At 40.1% G+C, this 26,714-nt stretch overlaps 2 protein-coding genes across 3 annotated transcripts in view; one reads left to right on the top strand and one right to left on the bottom strand.

Moving 5' to 3' along the window:
* glis1b (GLIS family zinc finger 1b) overlaps positions 1-16,342 on the bottom strand; it is a 78,036-nt gene extending 61,694 nt beyond the window's left edge. For both annotated transcript variants that reach the window (XM_078259139.1, XM_078259140.1), the window contains exons 1-2: positions 14,957-16,342; positions 14,484-14,812 (exon numbers count right to left, since the gene is read on the bottom strand). In XM_078259139.1, coding sequence (XP_078115265.1) covers positions 14,484-14,763 — 280 coding nt within the window. In that variant the 5' untranslated portion in view covers positions 14,764-14,812; positions 14,957-16,342. The remainder of the gene's footprint in view (positions 1-14,483; positions 14,813-14,956) is intronic.
* Positions 16,343-19,105: 2,763 nt separating this feature from the next.
* On the top strand, positions 19,106-20,764 carry dio1 (iodothyronine deiodinase 1). Its single transcript, XM_078259138.1, has 4 exons — positions 19,106-19,505; positions 19,630-19,773; positions 20,058-20,257; positions 20,607-20,764. Exons 1-4 carry the CDS (start codon positions 19,169-19,171, stop codon positions 20,670-20,672), a joined length of 747 nt encoding a protein of 248 aa, XP_078115264.1. The 5' UTR covers positions 19,106-19,168; the 3' UTR covers positions 20,673-20,764.
* Positions 20,765-26,714: the final 5,950 nt, after the last annotated feature.

Genomic DNA, 26,714 nt, shown 5'->3' with positions numbered 1-26,714 from the left:
AGAGGATATATATTTAACTGATCAGCCACTTAACTTCATATTGAGCAAAACACAACTGTAGATCTTCAATATTAACCCAAATATCAGTTCACACACATAACGTTAGGCTTATCGCCGTGGTAACGTTAGTTGTAGTGGGTGCATTTCTATCCAACAAGCTATTAAACAAGCTAGGCTACATTATATTACTTTTTTTTTTTTTTTTTACAAATTTATTAATTACTCAGCATCATTTCTATTTGAGAAAAGAAAAACTTAATCCGATGTTTAATGTGAATAAAATAGCCTTGAAACGCCTACTTACTACACTCCTGTCACTACCCGATGTGACAGTCTCCAGTCTACAGCATGCAGTGGACCAAACCACTGTGAGGCAAGGGAGGGGGGACTCAAAATGTTTCTAAACTTAAAAAGCATTTTTGGGGGTTTGTATTGTTTTTCTGCTTACACATATATTTTAAGTATATATCATTATGTTATTTACAATACACAGCATTGTTTTAATGATATTTCTAGGGGGGGACAACCCCCTGACCCACCCAACCCCCCTGGGATTTACGCCCTTGCAAAACTAGCCAAACAAACTACATGAAGTTTCTATTAATCCTTTCTTCAGCCAAAGACCATAATAATGTGGGAAAACAATACATGCATGTTTCATGACATATTTAAATTTGATGTAGTTCACAGAATATTTATGTATACACTATGTGTATGTTAGGTGTAACGTTTATGTATGACACATCAAATGACAACTTAACTTCCTACCATCTACTCCTATTTAATTGTAATGTATACACATAAAAAACATATATAGCCCTGTTTGATTCTGTTGTCCTCTCTCCCCTCATTTGCTATCATCGCTCTACTATGTAACCTTGAATGAAGGGGGGAATGCCACAAAACGTTAACAGCAAATACCAAGCAAACAGGAATGGCGCTAATATAATTGCCACTGCTCATCATACCAACTGCTATAATTAGTATGAATCATATTTCTGTATCTGTATCTGTGTCTCTGTGTCCCAACCGGCAGCAGCAGAAGGCTGCCCACCAAGAGCCTGGTTCTGCGTGAGGTTTCCTCGTCACTGTCGCACCAATGCTAGCACTTGAGGGGAATTGTTGGGCCTCTGTAAATTATAGAATGTGGTCTAGACCTACATACCTTATCTGTAAATGAATGAATTTAATTTAATTGAGTACTAAGTTGATTATACTACCGAGTGAGATAAACTCAAAAGTAAAAAGTGAAGGTTGTTAGTTGTTAGATTTGTTGGTAGGTCTGGGTTGTGGAGGAGCCTAATCAGATGATAACGAGCAGAAATAAAGAAATCATTCTTTATCCTCATCTTGGCCCCTACCATGTGTGTTGTTTGGCTGATCTTGGCCCGATAGTGTAAGGCCTGAATAAAGAGGGAACTTCGAAGGGCTCTGGCCTGTACCATGTGTCAAGCCTTTCACATAACCTGGCATTCATTGTGAAGCTCTTTTACGAACCATAAAAAATATTCATTTCGACCCTGACCTGTTTTCCAATTTAGTCTCCAAACCCATAAAAAGGTTTGCTTTTCATTTATTTTTATTTGAAGAACTTTGAAATGCAAATGTTTGTTTCCTTGCACGTAAAAATTGAGAGAAACCATCTTAAAAGAGAAATGTGATGTGAAATATGAATTCTGGCCATTTTACATCATCCCTAAGATAAACATGCGGGTTCTCATTGCAAGTCTTTTTGTGCTGTTAAATGAGTGTACTTTGGCAGGCCGCAGTGTACATATACTGATGCTTTGCCTCTCTCGCTGGACTCCTTCATGACTCACAGCTCTTGAGGCTTGTAGAAGACTGGCATCTTTACAGTGGCCTAGATTGGCCATATTTTCGTGTCAAATGACAGGTCTGGCCCTGTAAAAGTGGGCACTGTGGTAAACTGCATTTACATTTACAGCTAAAGCTATCAAGGACATAGCTAACAGGTCTTGTTGACTTTTGTTGAATTGCGGTTTTAGGGGCTAAGCATTAAACATTTCTTTCACTGCAGCCTTTTCAGGCCCTCAAATTAAAGTACATCCTTGCTAAGTTACCTATTTTTTTTTTTTATAATTCATTCTATTTAGTTCATAGTTACTGTTTAACTTCCATTTTTTTTCTAGTTGGAATAAAAAGCTGCATTCTTTAGAACAATAATGACTGTGTTATTGCAAAAATTGTGCAAGATTTATTGCTCCCAGCGTATCAAATCATTCTCAAAGATTTACAAATAAAAAAAAAAACATACTGGCAATTTATGCTGGAGGCCAGTACTACACTGCCATTTATGTGCAACCAGATATGAGTACCGAGACAATCAAAGTGCCACAGATGCATTCATGTCATTTTAAATACTTAAAAAAGACTTGGAACCTTTATATATTTCTCCAAGATGACAGGTTACAGAACAAGTGGTGATGCTCAATTCAATGTGTCAGACATGCCAACTGTTCCATGACATGTCAGGCTTTATTCTGGATTCTGAGCCAGACTAAGCCCACATAAACAGTGACAGTGTTTGAGAAGACGTGTCCGATAAATGTTGGCGGTACTGTTGTGTTCAAGTGAAATTGGCAATGTGCTTAGCAGTTAAACCAAAAGGGAAACATGGGAAGTGAGAGGGCTTGGGGTGATCATCAATGAAATTTGAAACTGGACAAAAAGGTTATGTTGTATCACCTGTATCTTCTGGTAAAAATATTTGTTATTGCTTTTACCCATCAAGTTAGTTGGCAGGAGACGCTGTGATGACGCAACATTGTTACAAACCCAGCGATCTTAATCGCAAAATGATTACATTCAAACCTGACTGTCAAAATCTTGGCTGTTTGGCTTATGGTTGTCAGTGTGAATTGTTACTTGCTGATTTTGGTGATTTATTTTCACAGTAAATGTAAAGCACAGTTTGAGTGTAACACATGCTTACAGGGAGAAAAGAAAACATGTCAATGTGTTGTACATTAGTATTTTGTTGTTGTTGCTTTGTTCGTATCCCATTATGGAAAATACCACAGGTTTTTTACAATGCAGCACAGTAACAATGCTACACCTTTATTTATATAGTTCTTTTTCAACTCAGACCACAAAGCACTAAATGACAACAATAAAACTCTCGTCATTTGGTGCAGTATTTCTATGCTTTTGCTCACTTAAAATGTCCTGCATCGTTTTACCAAAAAATCCCGAAAGGCCTGTAACACAGTAGGCCTGTGTGTTCCTCTACAGGACAGCAAGCAGGCTGTCAAACTCTATGGAGCACTGCAGAACGCACAGGGCTGTGTAATGTTGTGTAACAAGCAGCAGGTATTTGTTAGTTAATCAGTGTTTGACTTAAGTAAGAGGCCGAGGTTGTGTTCAGGAGCAGTAGGGCTGTTTTGACTAAGCCATCTCAGCGAGGGCCCGGTCATGGAGACTCCCAGCATTTGTTAAAGATTAGCAGCCTAGTCCTGATGTACTGAGCTCAGGTCAAGCAGAGTGCAAGGCTCGGACGTGAGGCGAGTTTCACCCTATCTTTCCCATCTGCAGCTCTCACACAGCATATCTGCTAGTCCGGGTACATGAGACACACTGAATAATGTGATTAAGGGTTTTGGAGCTGAGTTTAGGGTTCGCTGAGAGGAGGTTGTGCAGAAGTTGTTTCTTCAGGAAGCAGCATTCCCCCATTTGACAGAGAGTCACTAAGGTCATCATGCCACGGATCCGTGTACAGCATAAACAAAGTAATAAGTATATCAAGATTGTCCATCTTACCCTATATACTACAGTTCCTTATTCTGAGTACCATATGTGTACATTTATGCACCTTCTGTGTGTCATGTTTCTATTGCATGAGAGTGTACTATTAGATATGAAGTATCTGTGCTGAACAAAGGAATAACAATAGCCCACATGCTCTCAGCCTATCATTAGCCAAAATACTAAATGAAAACCAACTGTGTGGGAACAATAAAATAATTTGTCAAGGGAGAAGGGTGCAGATAAATTCTAAAAGCATTTTCCAATTGGCTGAGGCTCCAGTGTGCTGGGCCAAGTGCTCAGCACCTGGCTGTCACGGCTCTGACGCTGCCTAATTCATTTCAACTTTCAAGCACATGCCTTTTAGATCACTGTCGATACGAGCTGAAAGTGCCTGATTAGGCTTTTTATCGTTATTAGTCAACATGTGCTGTGAGCTGACTTTTTAAGGGAAAGCGTTAGATAGACAGAAGACAGAAAGGAGAGAAATCATGCTTTCCTGTCCTTTCTTCAGTCCCTCAATCTGTCCACTACATCTGTGACTCAGCTTCACTGAGGACATACTGAGGAGGAAGCCAGGTACTCATCCCAAATATTCTTGTCAAAAACTCCTGGCGATATATAAAAGACGTTTTCTGCTACAAGAAGGTTTATTAGTTACCTAAGCCGTGTGAACCATGTGTCTTGTCTGTGAGGAGCCAAGAATTTCAGCGTATCAGTTTTAAGGTAAGTGAAGCTCCTCTTGATGGGTTTTGGCTTGCTTGTAAAGGTTAAACGTTGAGCTGGGGGAAACAGCTGTACATTTCAAGCCAGCTAGGACAGCTACGCACTGGTTCACATTTGGCATAAATCTTTCAACATCCATTTTTAACATAACCTCACCACCATCTTTATTAAATATTACAGAAATCAAGGTTTGGAAGGTCCATCAGGTAGCGATCCAAAGCAAACATTTCTTATCAATTGATAAAAACAGGACATCTACACATATACAAGCACACAAATACCTAATCACATATTGTACCTATGCACTGATGCACAAACACACACACAGATATTAAGTATGTCCCAAAGCATTAAATGACCATAACATCTCATTGGTGATCGATTCAGTCAAAAAAATATCAGGGGGTCAGCATTTACTTTGCCAAGTATTGAGATTTCTTACTTTCAAAAACTTTGTTGCATGTCCTGTTTTGGAAACATGCAACAAGTGGCTGACCAGTGTTGCAACAGATTTCATCCTCAAGCCAAAACAGCTAAAAACAATAACATTGTATTAACCTCTTCACTGGACTTTTCTGTTGGATCTCTGCTCTAATTAGCTGGCAAAAAGTGTGTGTGTATCTTACATTTTCAAGGTTTCCATGTTCAGAGTTCATGAACATGTCTATTCTGTCCTTCACTTTGACCAAAACATTAGCGCGCACACACACACACACACACACACACACACACACACACACACACACACACACACACACACACACACACACACACACACACACACACACACACACTGTCCAAATCTGCTCACTCATAAAACTGCCAACAACGAGCCCCATAAGAGATCCTAAGTGTCCAACATGATGTTTGTGTTAAGCAGTGTATTATAGAAGCCGACTTCTGGGTCTTGGGGGGAATGTTAAGCATGTTAATGAAGAGTGCATACTGAGGCTATTACTCAGTGTAATATGGATCCATTTAACACACTTGCTCAGCCCATATGAACCATATGAAGAAATGGGGTCGTACATTTAATCCTGGCAACAAGAAAATCAAAGAACAACAGAACCGATTGTCTTTAACAAAACAGTAACACTTTTCTTGAAGGTATCTACATAAGAGTGACATGACACTGTCATGAACACATGACACTGTCATGACACATGAACCCTATCCCTAACCCTAACTTGTCATGACAAAAACAGAATGACACTTACTGACAGAAGCTTTATGTCATAAACGTTTATGACTTGTTTATAATGTTTATGACACGTTCATGACAGTGTCATGTCACTCTTATGTAGATACCTTCAAGTAAAGTGTAACCAACAAAACTGATACAGGAGAATTGTTTCCTCGTTTAGGATTACAGGAAAACACTGCCAACAGAATGAAAAATGCACAGCTTTCTCTCAAATGCAATTTCATGTAGAGAATATAAAGCAGACAGATACAACAGGAGCCAGAAGATTACAGATGTCTCTACTGTTCCCAGTGGTAACGTCTGGACAGAGCAACCGGCTCATCTGTGAGCTGTGGTTTTTAGTTCCAGATGGTGAAACTGAACAAACATCTCTGGTAGGCAGCAACATCAGTACAGAAACTACAAGCCAAAGTCATCTTAGATTCCTTCAACCCACTGTTTGGCAACCAGTCTGTCAAATATGATTAAACAAAGACACCTGACAGACAGAATAAATAGACAATCCTTGGATTAGCTGAGGAAATATGAGTCAACAATGCTCACTCTCCTTTACAAATGTTGTCAAATCGCCCTTCAGGCAGCTACAGCTCTCATTCTTTTTGCAGCAGAAAGATAAGACTTTTGGCTTTTGAGTTTAAAGATGACTCCAATAAATGATATCACAATAAACAAAAATACCAATGTAGGCACTGGTGCACCATTTCTATTGCTGTGTTCAAAGGGTTAATATCTTGTCTTCTGTTTGAGTACTACATGGGGTGTTCTCATTCAGAAATTATTCCTACACAATGAAAAAAACTCACTCCACAGAATCACAACATGGGAAATTGCATCTTCTTATCACATACTTTATCTCCTTGCTCCGATACTAGCTCACTGAAAACCAGCCTTCCCTTTCAAATATAATTGTCTGTAAAAAGTCTGTAAAAATATCCCTAAGCGTTACAGATCACAGTGCTGGCAAAGAGCCTCTTAACTTTATTAACATCCAGAGTCGGCCTGGCGAGGCTCCCAGCTCCCTCCAACTTGGACTTACAAGTGTTAACCTGAACAGGGCATCAGTCTCACTTTCCCAAAATATTCTACTTCCTCTCCTCATGCAGCATCGTACTGTCCAGATTTGCTCCTAAAGAAGAAACTTTTTGACAAAACACCAGTCCACCTGTGCTACAATGCTGCTTGTGTGCTGACATTGGATGAATAGCATGATATCACTCTCGGCACTGATGGAACCATTAGAGGTCCTGACTTCAAACAATACATAAGCTATTATAAATTTAATATAAACTCAGAAATCGAAAGAATAATTAAATAGATATTGACTCTGTGTGATGAAACTTGGCTCTCTATCTAAAACAATAATGTGTACAGATCTATATCTGCCATGACATAATGCACACATGAATATCTGAGTCCGAATCATGTGCAAGTTGTGACGCTCAGGGTTTGTGACTGATGTCGACCCACATCATTCACCGACAAGCAAGAGTACTTCTTTTTCTCTAAGCAACCTTTATTCCGTCGTTCCTTTTTGCGCTTATTAGTCCTGCTAAGTAAGTTAATACAGTGTAGGGGCTGGACTGCATTGCACATGACTAGAGAATAAGTAATTCTTCCAGAATGCTGGGCTTCTATTAACAAGCACTTATAAAGTATATAAACTGCACTATTAGACTTTATAATGTCTTTCATAGTCCTCTGGGGCAGCGCCAGCCAATGGTGCTGTGAGCTGACTGGGCACTGCCCCATGGCAGCTTCCTGGCAGCGACGGAGGGAGAACAAGAGAGAGGATAAAACTCAAGCTTTTTGGCTGCTTTCTCCTCAGCTCTAATGAAGGCATTAAAACAGCCTCGGCTCGCATCATGTTTGCCCATTTGTTTTTGACCACTCAGTTGAAGCCAATATTTGATTGGCTGGATGACCAGCCTTGTAAAAAAAAAGAAAAAAAAGAAAAGAAAAAAAAGGGCCATTTCGCACACTACTTAAACAGGTTTTCGAGCATTTGAAACTGTTGTTGTAGCCGTTTCAAAAGGTGATCTGTTTCCAGAGCTGTGATGCACACTTAGCAACTATTATGCGTTGTGTATGTTACTCACATCTTGATCACAGTTCAAATGAGATAAACTGCTGATAGAGTAATAGGATACTCTCTGGTGGAAAAGATTAAATGGGAGCCTCCTCGTGATTGACTCAGACGTCCAAAACTGCCCTTTCACACACAAACAATCTGTGTTCTTGCAGCTTGTTTAGGGAGGTCAGTGAAGCCCTGATCCTAATGGCCACATCTCTCTCCTGCCATCTCTCTCTCTCTCTTTCTGTCTCTCTCTCCAGCTGACAGCTGTGAGGGCCCAGTCAGCTCTGGCAGAGGCAGCGCAGCGGCGGACGGCCGTCTTAACTGCCACAGTCAGAGGGGAGCGGATTTTTCTTTGATGAAACACAGCAGCGTCGAGCCAAGAACAGCAAGTGGCACAGCCGAGATGTAAATCAAAAACCCACCCGTGTGCTAAGTCATACACAGAGAGGTCTGCGAGAGGAGTCGCTGCTGTCTGAAAATGCATGAGTAATACAGACTCTATAGACATGTGGTCAGCCGTGGCATGTCTGTCCAGGCGAAAAGAATCAGAGAAAAGTCTCTTTATCTGTTACAAATAGTTAAAAGGTAAAACAAATCTGGTCTGATTCACAATAAGCTGGCAGCTTTTTTCCCCTCATCAGCAAAAGTGTGGTGTGTGAAACTTTGTGAGTACTTCTCAAGGCAAGGTTTAGACTAAAAATACATTTTTATGATGACATATCTGAGCCAACTCTGCAGCTTTTTCTTGATTAAACTGAGGCCCAGAGCACATTTTCTTCTGGTATTCCAGTGATATTTCGACACTTACTCGAACCAGATCATATTTTTGCTGTGTGACTGGTTGGATTCATTGGCAGAATGAAAGTCAGAATTCCTTTGGTTACAGTGAGATGCAATAGTCATACCACACTGGTCACATAAGAATGAGAACATTTGACCTGACCGACAGACTACGGAGAAGGAAAAGGACAGCAGAGAACTAAAAATGTATGTTTTGTGTCTGTTTGTGGGTTGACGCATGCACATGTTCATTTTGCAACTAGAGGACTAGTCAGAAGATACTTGGGCAGAAACAGTCACAAACTCCAATAAATCTCCTTCTCCCTCTTTGAATCCAACTTCAGTCAAGGTGATGCAACACTCGTGTCTTCCTCTGCCATTTATCTCCCGTTTCCACACACGTCATGTGTATTCCCGGCCAACTTTGATTGAGGTGATTCAACCAAGCAGATGCCAGACCAGGGGTGTTCTCTCACTCTCCCTCTCTAGTGGCTGTGACTCAGGAAGCACTCTCATTCCATTACCCAGCATTCCCTCCTCAGTATCTCAGCCAGACAGAGGTTTACGGGAATACCGCTGCCGAATCATCACCGGGCCTCCACTTTATGAATCAATGGAACATGCTGCAAACATTACACGCTGCAACACCCTTGCATTTGCCCATAACTCACCGCTGAGCTCATACAGGACGCAAAAGACGTGGGCTGAGGCGCTCTCTTTGGATCATGGGAATGTACTGACTTGTGAGAAAACTTGTGAGAAGAACGTTACCACCATTCTTCTCAAAAGTTTTCTATCATCATATCGCATGATTTAGAGGCACAAATGCAGAAAGAGCCGATGTGTGGTTGTTTGTTTGTTAGTTCCTGTTGACAAATTCTATTCAAATTCTATTCTATGTAAAATATCACTGTGTGTAAACTGACATGTAAGACATAAAGATGTACCATATGTAACCTCTTCACAATCTGGTATAAAAAGAATTCTCCGTTAACCTTGGCCGTGAAACTAAGTGAACCACAAGTTCAATCGAAGGTCATATCTCTTTTAGCAACAGTGACAGCAAAATGTTTCCTCGGAGGGTAGATCAGTCTTACACAACATCTGGGAGGAATAGTTGCTATAACCTTCCGTCGCTGCTACAACCTCTTGGCATACTGACCAACAGTAATGTGGAGATCCTCAGTTACTCTGTCAGACTCCAACTGAACTTAATAAACGGATATTTTGATGCTCAGGTTTTCCAGAGAAAAGATCCGGAGAGGTAGCAGGGATTCAGTGTCTTACTTACAATTCAGCAAGATTTTGGAATGGGTATAATGTAATAATGGAAATTTTGAGGGACAAATAAAAATGTGAAAGTGGCACAAAACTGACATTTTAGAATGCTTGCGTCTCAGAGGATTTGGATATCAGCCATCATTGATTTTCAGCTTTGCTAGAGGATAATTAAAAATACAATAATGGGTTGACCTCTAGCTCACCCGGTAAGAGTGTTCGCCCCATGTTGGCTGAGTCCTGCAGTGGCGCAGGTTTGAATCCGACCTGCTGCCCTTTGCTGTGTGTCATCCCCCATCTCTCTCCCCCTTTCATGTCTATCCACTGTTGCTACTTAATAAAGGGAAAAGCCCCAAAAAATAATCTTAATAATGCTAATTTTTAAGAAAGAAGAAAATATTTGGTTTGGGCATGAAGGTTGCTGTTCCACCCAACACACACACACACACACACACACAAACACACTGTCAGTCACAGTGCCCCTAATCTAAACTGGTCAAAATTCACACCTAAATATTTGCACTGCATCACCTGTTCAATCACTTGCCGCTGGCGATCCATCCATCCATCAGGAATACATTTTCTAAAGATTTAGGATCTAGTACCATCTCTTTGGTCTTTTAGGCATTACGCAACAAATTGACAAAGCACTACTACTATTCAACCACCACTTAACAAACTCTTGAATCATTGACACAGACTACGGGCATACCCCAGATTCAGCAAAACGGGTATAACAGTGTCACAAATGGCAACTGGCTCACAAGTCAAAACCAAAAGAAAATACTGAGATCCAAGATGAAGAAATAATAATATGATCTGTGCTTGCATCAAAGCCGACTTAAAGCAATTATAAGCCTGAAGTCCAAGGTAATTTAAGAAATTTGAAACAGCTGAAGCAAACATTTTCCCAGAATCGTAGCTGTAAAAACATTTTATGTGACACAAATCTCAAGATTTACCATAGATGAAAGTCTCTAAACAACAACCCAAAGAAGGCAATGGAACACACTGGATACATTAAATGTGAACACCAGTTCCCTTGTAGGTTAGGCTGAGCGCCAGATTTTTGAGTACTTTGATGATGAATGATAAGTATATTTTTGGAACATTTCTATTATCAATTACTTTTCTATATCAGAATTTTTTTTATGAAGAGAACATTTTGCTTTCAAAGCAATGACAAAATCAGTCCCAGAGAGAAAATAGAGAACATGAATGCCAACTCCTCCTTCTATAAAGAATAATAATAAACAAACCCCATAGTTTGATTAGAATAAGTGACTTCACCGAAAGCCCTTAATGTGTTTCTCTGTGAACACACAACCAAAACTATTCACAAGCTACTGGTAAGCTGTCATTAAGTGTTTGACACAGCAGAGGCTCAAAGCGGGGCTGTAATGGTCGGTTGTTTCTCATAACAGTCAGATTATCGCCCCGCAGTCTGACGTCTACAAATGCTGCTGGGGAAAACACAGGAAACTAAGTCGTTTTGAGGAAATTCAACATTGGTGCCAATGTCACTTCACCTCAAAAAAGTGTGTGTGTATACATATATGTGTGTGTGTGTGTGTGTGTGTGTGTGTGTGTGTGTGTGTGTGTGTGTGTGTGTGTGTGTGTGTGTGTGTGTGTGTGTGGTGTGTGTGTGTGTGTGTGTGTGTGTGTGTGTGTGTGTGTGTGTGTGTGTGTGTGTGTGTGTGTGTGTGTGTATGTCAATGTGTGGCATGTGTGTGTGTGTGTGTGTGGATGTGTGTGTGTGTGTGTTCAGCATATGCTGGCACAGTGTCTGCATTAGCAATGGATGCTGGTGGCGTTGTGTGCTTGCATACAGGTGTGCATACTGCATGTATAAATACTGTTTGTACAGTTTTATAATAAACATGTCACGGTGATGTGTGTTGGCAAAAGACAATAAGAAACAGTAATAGATAATAATTAAATCCAAATATCCATTACTCATCTCTTCGCAGGCTGAATCAACAGACAGACCTCTGCATTTATCTGAGAGAGGGAGTTTGGGTCTCCAGCACACTCCTCTAACTCAAACATTTTCCTCAAATAAGCTCACACACTCTGCAGCTTCGTCCCGGGCCAGGAGAAACTTTAGTAAGGTATCGAATGATGCTAGAGTACACACACCATTCAAACCTGATATTCTTTTTCAAGAGGGGTCAAGTGTTTTCTTTTGCAAGTTAAATATTTTCTTTGCTGGTGGCCGCTAATATTTATAGCACAGTGGACTCGTAGTGTAAGGATGATGATCAGCCGCTGTTCCAGTCATGAAGAGCAATACGCTTGGTTTCGGGACCTACGCACCAGGTGTGGCATAAGTCACTGCGATTTGTGCTTCATTCAACATGATGTAAAGAAAAAATATGAAAAATAGTCTTTGGATTTATGCTGGCAACATTGCGAGGTTGAACCGATACAGCAAGTTTGGACTAAATGTTGAGTTATTTTTTTTCATTCAGGATACCTGGCCCATAAAAATCAAATCCAAGCCTGTAAAAATTCTACTCCCACAACAGCACTTCAGCTTTGTCATTTCATTAACACGCAAGCTTTCTCACTCGCTGTCAATCTTTCACTCTCTTACTCAATTAGACACTTGTAAACACACTTGGATGCACACAAACTGGCATGAAGAATTAACAAACAACGTAGATTCACATTTTTGTGAGTAATTAGGAAATCAACAGAGGAGCACTGAATGCAAATGTCTCAGACTACCTCCCAGAAAAATCCTACAGGATTCGATGAAACATCAGCAGTGCGCTGTATTTTATCACCTTTATTACTGAGATTTTGCAATCACAGGGTGCACAGTTAAAGGTCAGAAATCTCCCGTCTGAGGTAAGTTCTTCCTCCAGTGTCTCACTTCCATCAGGATGAACATTACAGTCTGTGTTTGTTCAAAGATTCCGTTCAGTATAAATCTAAAGTAATGGTTGAGAATGCAGTTTAAATTCCAGCTCTGTCCCCAAATGGGAGTATGTAATACGATCAGCCTGAAATGAGGCATGATACAAAAGACTGATGAGTACTGAGATCACTTTCATACTCCATGCTCACCATAAGAGACTATAAAACACAAAATGTCTACAATACAGCACATATTCATATAGACAGCAACATTAGGAGTACAAGTTGACCTGAATATAACTTTTCATTACTGAAATAGTACAGTCAAATATAATGTGAAAATGTATTACTGCCAAATCATGAATGTGCAATATGTTTGGATGTGTAGTTGAATCAGTATGTGCTTCAGGAAGTAGATACTGGGTTGTTGTTTTTTTAGCACTTTGAAAAGAAGGCGGAAAACTATTTTAATTCATAAACCCACAAGATATTGAAACTATTAAAATGTCACTCAACTGCCTCACAGTCAGAACCAAACAAACAGAGATGTGTCGGCTTCAATGTTAATCTGCTCAACATAATCCACAAACGCATAACACATCTTGCATTCCCACAATTTACGGGAAGCGAGTTCAAAAGCGTCGCAAAGACAATGAGACGATTCATTCTGGTTCGGGATGCTGGGGATGGAGGGCTGAGGGCACAACTGTGCTCCAAGAGAACTCATAAATGCTGAGACACATTCAGCAGACATATGGTTTGTGTTTAGCAAGAAGAAACAATAATCAAATCTGCTGATCCTCTTCTAGCTGCAAGGATGATTGCTAATATAAAAGTCTGTTCCATCTAATCATAATTTAGGATGGGGCTGTAATTACCTCCGCCCTCTCACAACAACACTCTGTCTAAACAGGATGGAGCAGGCTTGTACAGAGACGCAAAGCCCAGTTTCCACTCTGGATGCTATCTGCATGACAGTGCTCATTTCATCTGTGTAATTGTTTTAAAGTTTTTGCTTTCACTGATGAGCGCCAAGTCAAAGTTTATTCCATTTTTTTTTTTTTTTTTGGCATGGCACTAATTCAAATATGAATTCTGAGCCATTTCAGCATTTACAGTTAATATATTTTTCTAAATTTGACAGAAAACAGAAGAAAACATGTTTGTTCTTTTTATTAATTATTCTTTAAATATTGTTTTAAACTGTCAAAAATTCAAGTTGCCAAGTTTTCCATATTTAACTAAATGAGCCAACTTCACACTAATCAGGTGAGCTAAACGCTGCATGCCTTGTTAACATCCTTAGGAAATGCACACTTGCTTGGCAGCTACTCCACATACTGCACATCACTTCACATGGCCGCCTTCGTGTGCAACAGAGACTTTGATTCTGGTGTTATTTATGAATTGGCGGAGGATCCAAGTGAGCTCTGGGTTTAATTAACAGACCTAATCCACAACTGCAAACAGGGCTTTCAACACAAATACACAGCACAGCTGCTTCGAAGGATGCTCTTGAGGAGCCATATGGAAGCAACATTATTTTGGATGATGGCGTTTTATCTCAAATAACCTAGAAACTGCTAATTGGTCAAATTGGCAATACTGACACAGCTGCTGTTTGACTGAATTTGTTATTGTTTACCTTATAGTTTATTTTAAGGAGAGAATTAGTCATTACTGCATTAATCCAATGTATCCACTGTGTTCAAAAATCACTCAATCAACTTTATAACCCCCCCCCCCCCCAAAACTTCTACAGCATCAGTTAAAGACATTTAGGCCTAAGGAGCCTACCTTGCACGGGTGGAAGAGAGAGGCACGAGCGCGGAGCTTTGGCTGCCAGATGCGCCTTTTCTTCGGATGCGCCGAGACTCTTTGGGCTGGCGCAGTTCATTTGACTCAGGGTGTCATGGGAAGTCCGGCAAATCTGCGATCCAAAACCAGCGCTCCCGGCCCGCCGCGTACAGATGTCCGCCTTGCTGCCGTAGACGGAGAGCGACAAGCCGGTGAAGTCTGTAAAAGTTGGGGTCTGACAGTGGCTGACCATCCCGAACAGCGCTGAGGGGTTCTGCATCGATGACTCGGCTTTCCCATGCAGTGTGCGGCTCTGCTGCTCACATTACCTGCGCAAGCGAAAGGAAAAATAACTAAATCACTGCAAACTGCATCAACGCGAAGACGGGCTGTTTCCTCCGTGTAATGCATTCACTTTAGAATCAACACATCCAACAAAACGATTAAACTTTAGGGATTTTGGCAATACCTACCTTATTCAATTAGCCAATGAGGAACAGAAAAAAAGTCGAATGGCGCACATCAGCATGTTTATCAAACTGAAGTGGAGAGCAACTGCAAGCCTGATCGATAGCATCATCTCAGTGAGGATCAGTCATCAGCATCCCATGCGTCTCTCTGCCTCTCTCTCTCTCTCTCTCTCTCTCTCTCTCTCTCTCTCTCTCTCTCTCTCTCTGATTGGCACCCGGGATTCAGAAGCACCAATGAAGACTGTGTCCGTGTTTCTGTGGGAGGCTAAGATGGATCAAGACTGCTGTTGGCGAGCTCGGATGTGAAGTTTGCGAGCTACAGCATGCGCATGCTGATACTTGGCATGTAGCCTATCGCGCGTTACCCAGTCTTCAACGTTTGATGTAAAAAAAAAAAAAAAAAAGAAAAAGAAAAAAAAGAATAATAATAAAGTTAAACAGATCATTTAACAACGGTGTTCTCCAAGCTTTGGTGCAGTAGGTAGGCTACGCCCGCGGTGCGTTATGATCAAATCATATCAGCCATTGCTCTGCTTCGTTTCAAAACATGTCGGCTATAATGGAAAATACCACTGAAATTTAGCTGAAATTCAGAATTATCCCGATGTAAAACACATCACTTTTTGGACTTTTATATAATTACTTTAATCAATTTTGGCTAGAGAGAGATTCATGACAACTGCGCACAGTTAACGTTAGGCCTCTAGGCTACTTAAAAAAATTGGGATGTGATTTCATAGGCCTACAGCAGAATGTTGACATCATTTAGGTTAATGTTGTTTCCAAATGCGACATTTCTTCTAAAAATGTGAATGAAACGGAAATATTAGAATTCACACATTAACGGGCATTTTGTTCAGCAGGCTGTTGTTTTGTTTGAGATAGGCCTACATAATATTTCACAACTGCATGATTTCTTCGGTTATTTTTTAATTATTCTCTGGATCATGGTTCATTACATCTGACTGACTGCTAAAAAAAAATATCCAAACGATTACCGGATATCTTTGGAATATGGCTTTAAAATTGAACTTACTTAAAAATAAAGAATTAAATATTGTTATCTGCCAGGTCTCGCCAACGTCCATACGCGTTAAATTGTTGTTTCCTGTGATGAACTCCGTGTTAAGAGAGCTGGTTCATCTAGAACAGCGTTTCTGTGGGAAATGCTATTCTACAGCGTCACCAAGTGGCCTCTCCGTAGTAAGAAAAACCCTGAAGGTCAGAGTTGACACCGTCAGTAACATCAAACATATGGTTATTAGAGTGCGACATATACAAGCGGGTAAGTGGAAAAAACGGTCGAGTTAAAGATTATAAATGTTCTGTAGAGAGTGTGTTGTGTTGCGCCAAATGGTTCTGTCTGTGCAATAGGTTTGGGCTTTAAAAACGCGGAAATGCAGGACGGTAATGGGATGCTGCCTTTGCGTGCTGTTGGAAATATGATTCCACGTGGATGAACATGGACGACAGCAGGATAAAGAGAGAGAGATAAAGCACTTACGTCTGTTGATGGTTTAAGCAATGGATATAATGTGTTCTTTTGAGCATGTATGCACATAGCTGTTCATTCACTGTAACTCTTTGTCATGCTGTTTTATTTTCAGTTTTTATATAAGTTTGGAAACCACATGAAACATATCTTATTCATTGTATTCCTCTCCATTCTGTTGTTAAGATACGTATGTCATTTCCAAAACAAAATGCCCAAACCTGAGTCTGGTTAAATGTAATCTTGGGACTCTGACATCAACACTTTTGCACCGTTGTATCTTACCATCTGCTGGGTCTCGAAACACAGCTCATCACTAATCAAGTGATTGTGAACTGATAACAGATCAAGTAAATAAATCAATTTCTGCATGGAATAGGCTACAAGAAGTAAGCTATTGTTTAATTGTTATTGTATGCTTTGATAAATCTTGAAATATAACACTGTGACTGCCACATACAGGCCTGTAGTTTTAGAAACCATAGCCTAAGCCTAGTGCACACACTGTTACATGCAATTACATATTTTGTCTTTTTTTCACATAGAGTCAAAAACTAAAAGGAATGTATAGAATCCACATCTTATACTTTCAAGTGATTAAATAGCTGTGACTGAAGATTGCCTGCCTGTTACATCTCCTCTACTTCACCTCCCTGGTAGTAGGCAACTTGGGCAATTTAAGGAACATGGGCAGATTGATCATCATAGTTTCTGGATTGGAATTCATTCAAGTACAGTGCACACATTTTAATACACATATGTTAATAACATAAACCAATGGCGACCTGGGGCAGTTACCTGCTGGCAAGGAAAGGAAGGGAGGAAAGTCAAGGAGGGGTACAAAAGTGAATCATTTAGAACAGCTTTAACCATTGAAAAAAAATGTTTTCTTTTTCTTCTGAACGCACGATAAATGTGGGAACTGAGTGCATGACTTTCATGGTCTTTTAGATCAGTGGCTCCCAAACAAGGACCCCCAAACTGACACAAATTTAACCACCGACCCCCATCTGATAGGATTTTTTGCTTTTAGATGTTTTATTACAGATTATTTATGAAACCCATGACCAAAATAGTCATATATTCTGTCATTATGTCATATGGCTGGAATTTGATTCCCCTTTTTGCTTCAGACCCCCTGGAACCCCCTCAAGGACCCCTGGGGGTACCCAGCCTGCACTTTGGGAAGCACTAGCTAGATCGCCCAATGGTCACAATTGTTTCTGAGAATAAAAATGATTCAGCAAACAAGACACATCCATCACTGGGGCTATCTATGGTGAACAAGGTGTGCCACCAGACCAAAATCTTATTAATCTTAATTTAAATACCCATACTTATTCACAGTCATGAGATGTGCCAGATTGCTGTTTCATTACTAACATTAAGTGCAGCTATGCATAGAGTACAGCAGTAAACTAGACTAGCGGAGGGCTGAACGTTAACTTTAGAGTAGTGAATTTAGACCATCTATCGAAGTCCCGCCCATACACGCCCGACAAATCGCAAGTCACAGTTGTCAATCATGACGTTTCATCCCGTTTCCTATCAGAAAAATAAACACTTGAACAACAATAAGCAGAAGAAACAATAAGAACTACCTAATTTGACAGAAACAATCTTTGGGAAAAATGGATTTGACTTGTATTTTTTTTTCTTTTTTTTAGTTTAATAACAAAGATTCTCTATAACTATATAACTGCCTTTGATAATAATGTGTCCCATCTGCTAACATGGAGGGGGGCGGGGTTTATGACATTTACTGCAGCCTTCCACCAGGGGGCAATCAAAATGTTTTAGCAAAGCCGGTCTAGAAATTCTTTGGTTTTAGCTTCACTTTTGGGAAGCTGTCAATCCGTCCAATATACAGTCTATGATCTACATTAGAAAAATTGGTAACACTTTACAATAAGGTACACAAACATGTAGGTAGCCTAGTTACTGAGGAACGAATGAGGAACGAATGGTTTGTTAATGACTTTACTGATTGACTGTGATTCAAGGATTAATGATTAGTTACTGGTAAACAGTAGCTAGGCCTACTGTTAAATGAATGGGCAACGATAACCATTCGTTACTCATTCATTTAACAGTAGCTACCAGTCTGTTAAATGAATGAGTCAATCAGTAACTAATCATTAAGTAACCATTCGTTCCTCATTCGTTCTTTGTTCGTTCCTCATTTGTTCCTCAGTAATTACCTACATTTTTGTGTACCTTATTGTAAAGTGTTACCGGAAAATTGGATTGAAACGTTGAAAACATCTGTCAGATCACGAAATATGACCTAAAGCCCCTAAGGTTTGTGTAGGAAACCCTAGAACGTTATGTACACATACGGGTGTCACAAATCTAATGTGAATCCACCTCTAGCCAGCAAGATAGCAAACCATATCCATGGAAATCAAACGCTATTTTTTTCCTTTGCCTAGGCTTTGGCTACTTCTCTGCTTCGGACAAAGCGTCCTAAAGGAAGACCTTTGAAGTGCCATCGTTTCCAACAGTAGGCTACTAGGAGGTCTGGTTAGATGGAAACGTCAACATCAATGTATGCATCACAAAGGACCCGTGTTTACTTGCTATCTACAAAGTACGAGCTCTCAAAAGGGGCCATGAAGGCAGCTGTTATCCAACGTTAGCAGAGTGGGCGGCAACCCGACATGTTTTAACAATCAGATGACTGAGGCGCTCTGAAAACGGGAGTTCACGCTCAAGGCGCAAACATGTCTTTGCAAAGACTGATGGTCTATTTGTCGACAACATGCATGTTTTGCTATATGATAGGAATCAATCTCATAATCTTGATTATGCAATATATTTCACCAAGTCTCACCAAGAAGATAATCCTCAAAATGGGTGAAAAGACCACCATGACTCAGAATCCCAACTTTAAGTATGAAGATTGGAGTCAGACGCTTGGCTCTGTAAACTTCTGTAAAACCGTCTCTCAACAACTGTGGTTGTCTCTCGGACAAGAGGCGTTTTTGGGAGGAGACGCTCCGGATACACCTGTGGTCAACATGGAGGGAAAGAACACAAGTGTTTACAAGTACTTGAAAGGTGCGTGATCTCTCTCTCTCTCTCTCTCTCTCTCTCTCTCTCTCTCTCTCTCTCTCTCTCTCTCTCTCTCTCTCTCTCTCTCTCTGCACCTACATTTAGAGCATGTTGTATTTGTTTTTTGCAGACACCAGGCCGCTGGTGTTGAGTTTTGGAAGTTGCACCTGACCCCCGTTTATGTACAAACTTGAGGAGTTCAAGCAACTCGTCAAGGACTTCAGCGATGTAGCTGACTTTCTTGTGATCTACATCGCCGAGGCACATGCAACAGGTGAGAGAAAGGTAAATTAATTAATTAATAATTGACCATTACCACTTAGGTCTACATATTGATGAAAAAAAAAAAACCTGCTGTGGAGGATTTTTAAATGCAGCAATTTCATTATTGCATGATTACATCACTTAATACGATGATGAGGTAATACAATACACGCTTTTATGTCGTCTTCTTTTGATTTATGTGATCAGATTTTAAATTTTACCAAAACTAAATGTTGGATCTTTGAGTTCACCAAAAAAAAAAAAAAAGTGTCACATTCTTTATGTTTGTGTCAGACGGTTTGGCCTTTACCAACAACTTTGACATCAACCAGCACCGGAGCCTGGAGGACAGGCTGTCTGCAGCACAGATCTTGGTTCAAAAGGAGCCCCAGTGTCCCGTGGTTGTGGATGAAATGAATAATGTCTCTGCCATAAAGTATGGTGCTCTGCCTGAGAGGCTTTATGTGCTGCAGGCTGGGAAAGTTGTCTACAAGGTGAGATATGTGCACCACTGTCACTAAGACAAATTCCTGTACTTTTATTTTGTGATTGAAGAGTTTCCAGGGACATTTTATTTCACCCCACAGTCATATATATATATATATATATATATATATATATATATATATATATATATATATATATATATATATTACCAGCATTGTGAGTGTAAAGGTCCCAATGCTATCTGCACTCACGCTATCACATGAGGAGGAGCAGCGACAAAAATGAGACGCAACTCTCGAATTCTTGGCATGGAGCCAGGCCCATGTTAGCCATGCCAGAAATGTAGAATTACACATTATTAAGTGTCACTAACATTCCTCTCTTTGTGTTCTCTAGGGGGGCATGGGGCCTATGGGCTACCATCCTATGGAGGTGCGTTTGTTACTAGAGAAGATGAAATAAGGTTGATTCAAGTCAAGACATGTCTTCGCCATCTGACCAGTCTGATGTACTGTATATGTAGGTGTGTGTCTTTTTGTTCAGCATGGGATGGGGTTGTCTTTGTTTTTTCAAGACTCAAATCAATTCACTGCCACATCTACATGTAGTTCTAAATCTGCTCTCTGGCGTCAACCATTGCACTAGTAGAAATATTATGACCCCTCCAAACTTGCACTAATAATTTCTTCCAGGCTCTCCTGTACTCAAGAACTTGCCTCTCAGTGTTTCTTAATGATGGCTGCAGTTTAAACCGTTGGCTTCTGTAGCCAGATAAAGTGAGACACAGAGATACAGTCCAGGCAAGAGTTTGTGTTTGAGGTATCACATGGTGTACAGTAGATGTCTCCTAATTCCAAAGTTTAAAAGACCTTAAGATTTAAATGTCCCATATTGAAAAAAAACTTTTTTTTATTATTATTATAAAGCAGGTTAAGGTGCTATATAAATACTGTGAAAGTATCAATGCTCAATCCAAGGTGAAATGCACACAGCCCGTATTCAGAAACGGTGCCTTTAAACAGATGTCACTGGAGTTGTATCTTATATACATGGGTTAGGGTTAGGGTCAGACATATACAATTGATTGGCTGATTGCTCCGAGGTGATTCACAGAAGACTGCTTTATATATGATGATTACAGTGCAAACCTCTGGTAACTGTAATTTGATGGATTACTCAAAGGAAGACCTTCTCTGAATTATGTAGGAGCATTTGTGATTAGACACATTGAATATAATATTCAATGTAATAACCATCTGCATTTCCTTTGAATGTTCTTATATCACAACATTTTTTTATTTCTTTTGAATGTTGCATTGTAGTATAATAAAGAATAACCTGGGAAGATTCTGGCTTAAAGTTCCCAATTTATATGCAACATATGACCTAAAGTGTGTTGGACTTCATCTATTCACTTTGTTTGTTTTATCATTACACTGGTTGCCAAATTATCAGTTTCAATGTTTCCATAGCCCTTGTTCAGATGCAAACCAACATCAATCACATTTTGTTGGTCCGTTTTCATTAACATTGATGATCGAAGTAATTGCTCTCACAGGGACTTGCTAAAAGAAAAAAGCATAAGAACTGTAAGCCATTGTTTCAAACACATCTGTAGTTGTATTGTCGCTTCTCTGAGTCGCTGTGACTCATCCTCTCCCAACCCAACCCATTAAGACAAAACAAGATAGCCTGCAAAGCTCCAGAAGGTTTCATTTTTACATCATGTTTCTGTTAAGATCATGGCTGCAGGTCTTTAATGTTGACGTACACAGCAGTGCGACACCACATGACAATCTGGCTGTTGTTTGCTGTCTTGTCTGGATGTGATAAATAGTAAACCCACTGTACTGTAAGTGGGTCATGCCAAGTTCAACAAATCAAGTACACACATGTACATGGGAGTTGTGTGTGGCATTAAAGGACAATTCCGGCGCAAAACGAACCTAGGGGTTTTTAACTGATGTGTACCTACTCTGTCGCGCTCTGGGACATGTTTTCATGCTAATCGAATGAGTTTGGAGCTTTAATGAGGCTACCACGGACCGCTGGTTAGCTTACAATGATAGTATTTGTGGCATGGGGACACTCAAATTCAATCGCTATTTAATACCACTAAAAAGGCTCGAAATATCACCACACTTTAACGTTAGCATAATTAGGGTCCCCAAATGTGAACCATCACTACATTATTAACCTGCTCATACTGTATATTTGGGTACATTTTAATATTTTCTCTATTTGTGCACGCAATAAAAGAGCAGCATCAGTGGCAGTGTGGGCTTTGACATGTCTGATTAGTGTAAAAGTGACTGTAAAGTATCCCTGCTGGGGCGCCCTGGTAGCTCACCTGGTTTCTAAGGGGCGCACGACTTATCAATTCCGACCAGGAGCCCTTTGTTGCATGTCATCCCCCTATCTCGTCCTGTCTTCAGCTGTCCTATCCAATAAAGGCCAAAAAAGCCCCACCCCTCCAAAATTAAACCCTGCTGATAAAAGTATCAGTTGAGATCTTTATTGTCCCTCGGGTTAGGGCACAAACACAACAAACAAGAGGACATGGGCCATTAATCACAACAGTTACAGCAAACATCCCAAAAAAAAGATGTATCCGTTTGTTTAAAGTATATTGTTTTAAGTATGCCTCTTTTGTATATTAAGGCTATACATCATCGTGCCCCACCCCCACTGAATGACTTCTTTCAAAGAATTGAGAGTGGTGGTAGTACAAGGGCCTCCACCAAAGGGGACTGTGTAATACATTTTAGGTGCACCACATTTGGACAAACTGTTTTGTCAGTAAAGGAAAATAAATATTGGAATAGCCTGCCCCCCACAATAAGGGACTGTCCCACATACATCAATTTTAAAACTCATTTAAAATTCTGGCTTTTAGAAAACCAAAGCTGCACTCACTTTTAACTGCCTCACACATTTCACTATGTGTGACAATCACATGTTCTGTTGTATTTTGTCTTGACTGTTAGTGTTTGTCTTGCCTCTCAAACTATGAGGGTGTTACATGCTTGTTACTGTTTTTATGTTTTTCTTTTTATGTATCTGCCTAGGGACAATAGATGGAAATTAGCTATAGTGCTAACTCTATATTACATTGTGTACTTGTACTGATGTCCATTAATATGCACTGTCCCTATCTAAATAAACAATTAAATAAATAAAAAATTAAATTAAACATTTGGAATGGTGGCTGTGATAAAGTGCTGCTGAAAAGTGCAGTCAAGGTTCAGTATATATAAGCACAAAACTGCTTATATATATATTATATATATATATATATATATATATATATATATATATATATATATATATATATATATATATATATATTATATATTATATATTATATATATATAAGCAGTTTTGTGTCGCTGCAGCTTTCACAACCTCAACTGTTTGGCTCTAAAGTTGGAGAGAGCAGGTTTGGATCGAGCCCAGCCAGGCCACATCCTGTGGAGAGCAGCCAGCAGCAGCTCAGCCTTACTTCCTATTGTTAGACAAAAACCAGAACACCGTCAGACCCTTCCAACCATGGACCTTTGTTAAGATTCATGTAAAACCAAAGCCAGCTTGAGCAGTATGTTCAGTTGCTTTAAGGGAGAGGAAATAATTGTGTCTAGGCCAGAGGTCTCTACAAAACCGGAGGGTCCTTTTAAGCCCACCAGAGGGCAATGTGAAGACATTTTTTCTCCCAACAGGAGAGCAACAGATATGAAAAACATTTTTCTTTTTGGCTCCTAGACACTGCGGTGACCCATCTGGCTGAATTTGTATCATTTTCAAAATTAATCGGCCTACAAAAAACACATTTACTTCCTTCAATGTAATAACCTCAGATGGCTTAAGCTGCACTTTACGAGTCTTGACATTTACTTTTTTATTTGTTTTTAATATATTTACTACTGATTTGCAAAACCTTGATTCAGATGTTATCTTGATTTTTAACGACCAACTTTTAGGGAACAGATGAATCATCTAAGAAGAGTGGAGGACCTTTCATAGTACAATGAGGCTTTTCGAAAGGGTTTACAGAGTTCAAGTGCTGCATGAAGGGCCTATTTTTACCTTTCAGACTGGTTGTCCTGTTAAGATTAAAAATCTAGACATGATGATCAAAGACAAAGAAAAAGCAGCACAAGGAGAATAACAAGTTCCAAGGAACCCACAAAAATTCAGAATCACAACAATAGATGTGATGTTTTTTTCTTGACGTAAAACACATTGTTAGAACTCTAAACTCAAGGTTCAGCTACTTAGCAGTTCCAAACCTTTCAGCTGTATCCCACGGCCTTGTCCAGCAGGTGGAGATGAATACATCTTGACTAAACAAAAAAACAGACAGCTTCTAAATGAACCCCCACAGTAACCATTCAGTCACGCCATGAGATGTAGACACAACCTGGCAACCCACTCAGCAATGGATAGGTGCTAGTGGGTTGTCGGGTGACTCGCCACTTGTGCTAAGGTTACCTAACAGGTGTAAATTTGTAAAGGTAAAATTCTCATACCGTGATATTTCTTTCTTTTTAGGCGGTAAATTCCATTTGTCACGTCTCTTTACTACTGTCATTTGAGCAATTTATTTTTTGGATACATATTCTTACTACACGAACTCCGTCTCACTTACTCATGGATCAATCCAGATAGTAAACTCATTTCCTCAGCGAGGGACAGCCAGGGCCGAGAGCAGAAAGGTGAGTATGGTTGTTTGCATTTAGCATGCAGGTCAGATTCGGAACATTTAAAGGTCCAATGTGTAGGAATTTCTCCCATCTAGCGTTGAGATCATATATCGCAATCAACTCTCTCGCGCCACGCAGTTCAAAGTACGTATTACAGCTATAGTAGCCTTCAAGCTTCAAAAAGCCGGTCTCTTGCTCTTTTCAATATCCTTTTTCTTTTTCTGGGCGAAGAAAAAGACTCCTGTTTCTGAAATTTGGATTTTGAATACGTGTGGTCCTCCATGTTTCCTTCTTCAAACTTGCCGGGGACGGGAAGCTACGATACCCATTAGCAGCACTTGTGAGGTTATCATGTGACAGCGAAAGGCAGAGCAGTATGTCCTGTATGTCCGTTACCGGCTAACATATTTCAAGATGGCACATGAATATGGAGCGTCTACCCCAGTTCATGCAAATGCAAATGTAAAATTTCAAGCCAAAAGGAATACTTGGAATTGATGGTGGAGATAAATATTCATTAAAAAGGACAAGTTTGTGAACGGGCAACAAAGATTTTGATAATGAACTAAACGCGTTACACACTGGACCTTTAAAGTCCAATTCTGATTCAGAAAATGGATAACAGAAAGTTATAAGGCCACCTTACCCAGACAACTCCATGGCTCTGTCCTGTACCTTGAAGGATCCCGACCCGACCCCAGTCGCACCTGTTGGATGCCATGCATGCATCCAAACACTATCCTATAACACCTTTTGCGGATATTGCTACACCTGCACGTCCTATCGGCTGTTTCAAGGCCCTACAGTCTTGATAATACACTGTCAATATACTACCTATAGAGATTTGTTGTCATCCAATCAATGTACAGTGAGGAATGTCCCACAAAGGATACCCCCAGTTATGGTAAATAGGCAGGTAAAGAAAAAACAAACAAAAAAACAGTTTACAAGGTAGTGTAAACCAGAGTTTCCCACCTGCATAACATACTGTAGATGTCTATTGATCACAAGGAATTCAGGTAAAACTATGCAATCTTTCACACAAAAAAAATCTCCAAAGATTAGGAAAAAAAATAATACAAACGTATGTAGTAGAACCTCTAGTTAATTTTAATCATTTTGCGACACATCAGACTTATCTAGTGACCCACTGGAGTGGTCCCCGTTCCCCAGGTTGGGAACCACTGGTGCATACAACTGTGTCCCTCGTCCTTTCTCAAGTCACAGCAGGTCAGCCCAAGCTGCAGAGTGTTTCCCCTCCACTAAGTCGCCCCCATGGTCCAGGATTTCCTCTTGTTCTTGTGGCTGTGGACTACAGCAAATATTGGATGGTTTTACCCCTTGGATACTAAATTATTCAAAATTAGAAATGTCTACCTCTTTGTATGGAACTCCTCATAACTCACAGACATCTAATATCTGTGATGAGGACTCCACCGTAGGCACAAATACATGTGAGGAGACCGGTGATCTGGTGATGCCAGTGCATCCTGCGTGCTACAGGCTGCTGTGTGGTGTTGCTTTAGCATTTGCCAGGAGAGGAGATGTGAATGTAATATTAGCTGCTGACTGTTGGACAATTATACTTGCCACACACCTGCCACAACAATGAGCTATTGTGGGCTGCCTGTGTGTTTGCTGTGAGCGCAAGCTGAAGATGGAATCCTCCAGGTCTTTTACACTGCAAAACATCATTCTCATTATTTTCATGCATCAGTTAAATACTTTGTATATGTGTATCTTAAGCATTCATTAAACCTTGCTTGTAACGTCCACAGCTTCAGTAGCATATTCTAGTTACTCT

The sequence above is a fragment of the Sander vitreus genome, chromosome 9 (genome assembly GCF_031162955.1).
Source record: "Sander vitreus isolate 19-12246 chromosome 9, sanVit1, whole genome shotgun sequence".
Taxonomy (NCBI): domain Eukaryota; kingdom Metazoa; phylum Chordata; class Actinopteri; order Perciformes; family Percidae; genus Sander; species Sander vitreus.
The sequence above is the reverse complement of the archived record's forward strand: the minus strand, read 5'-3'. Positions and strand labels throughout refer to the sequence as shown.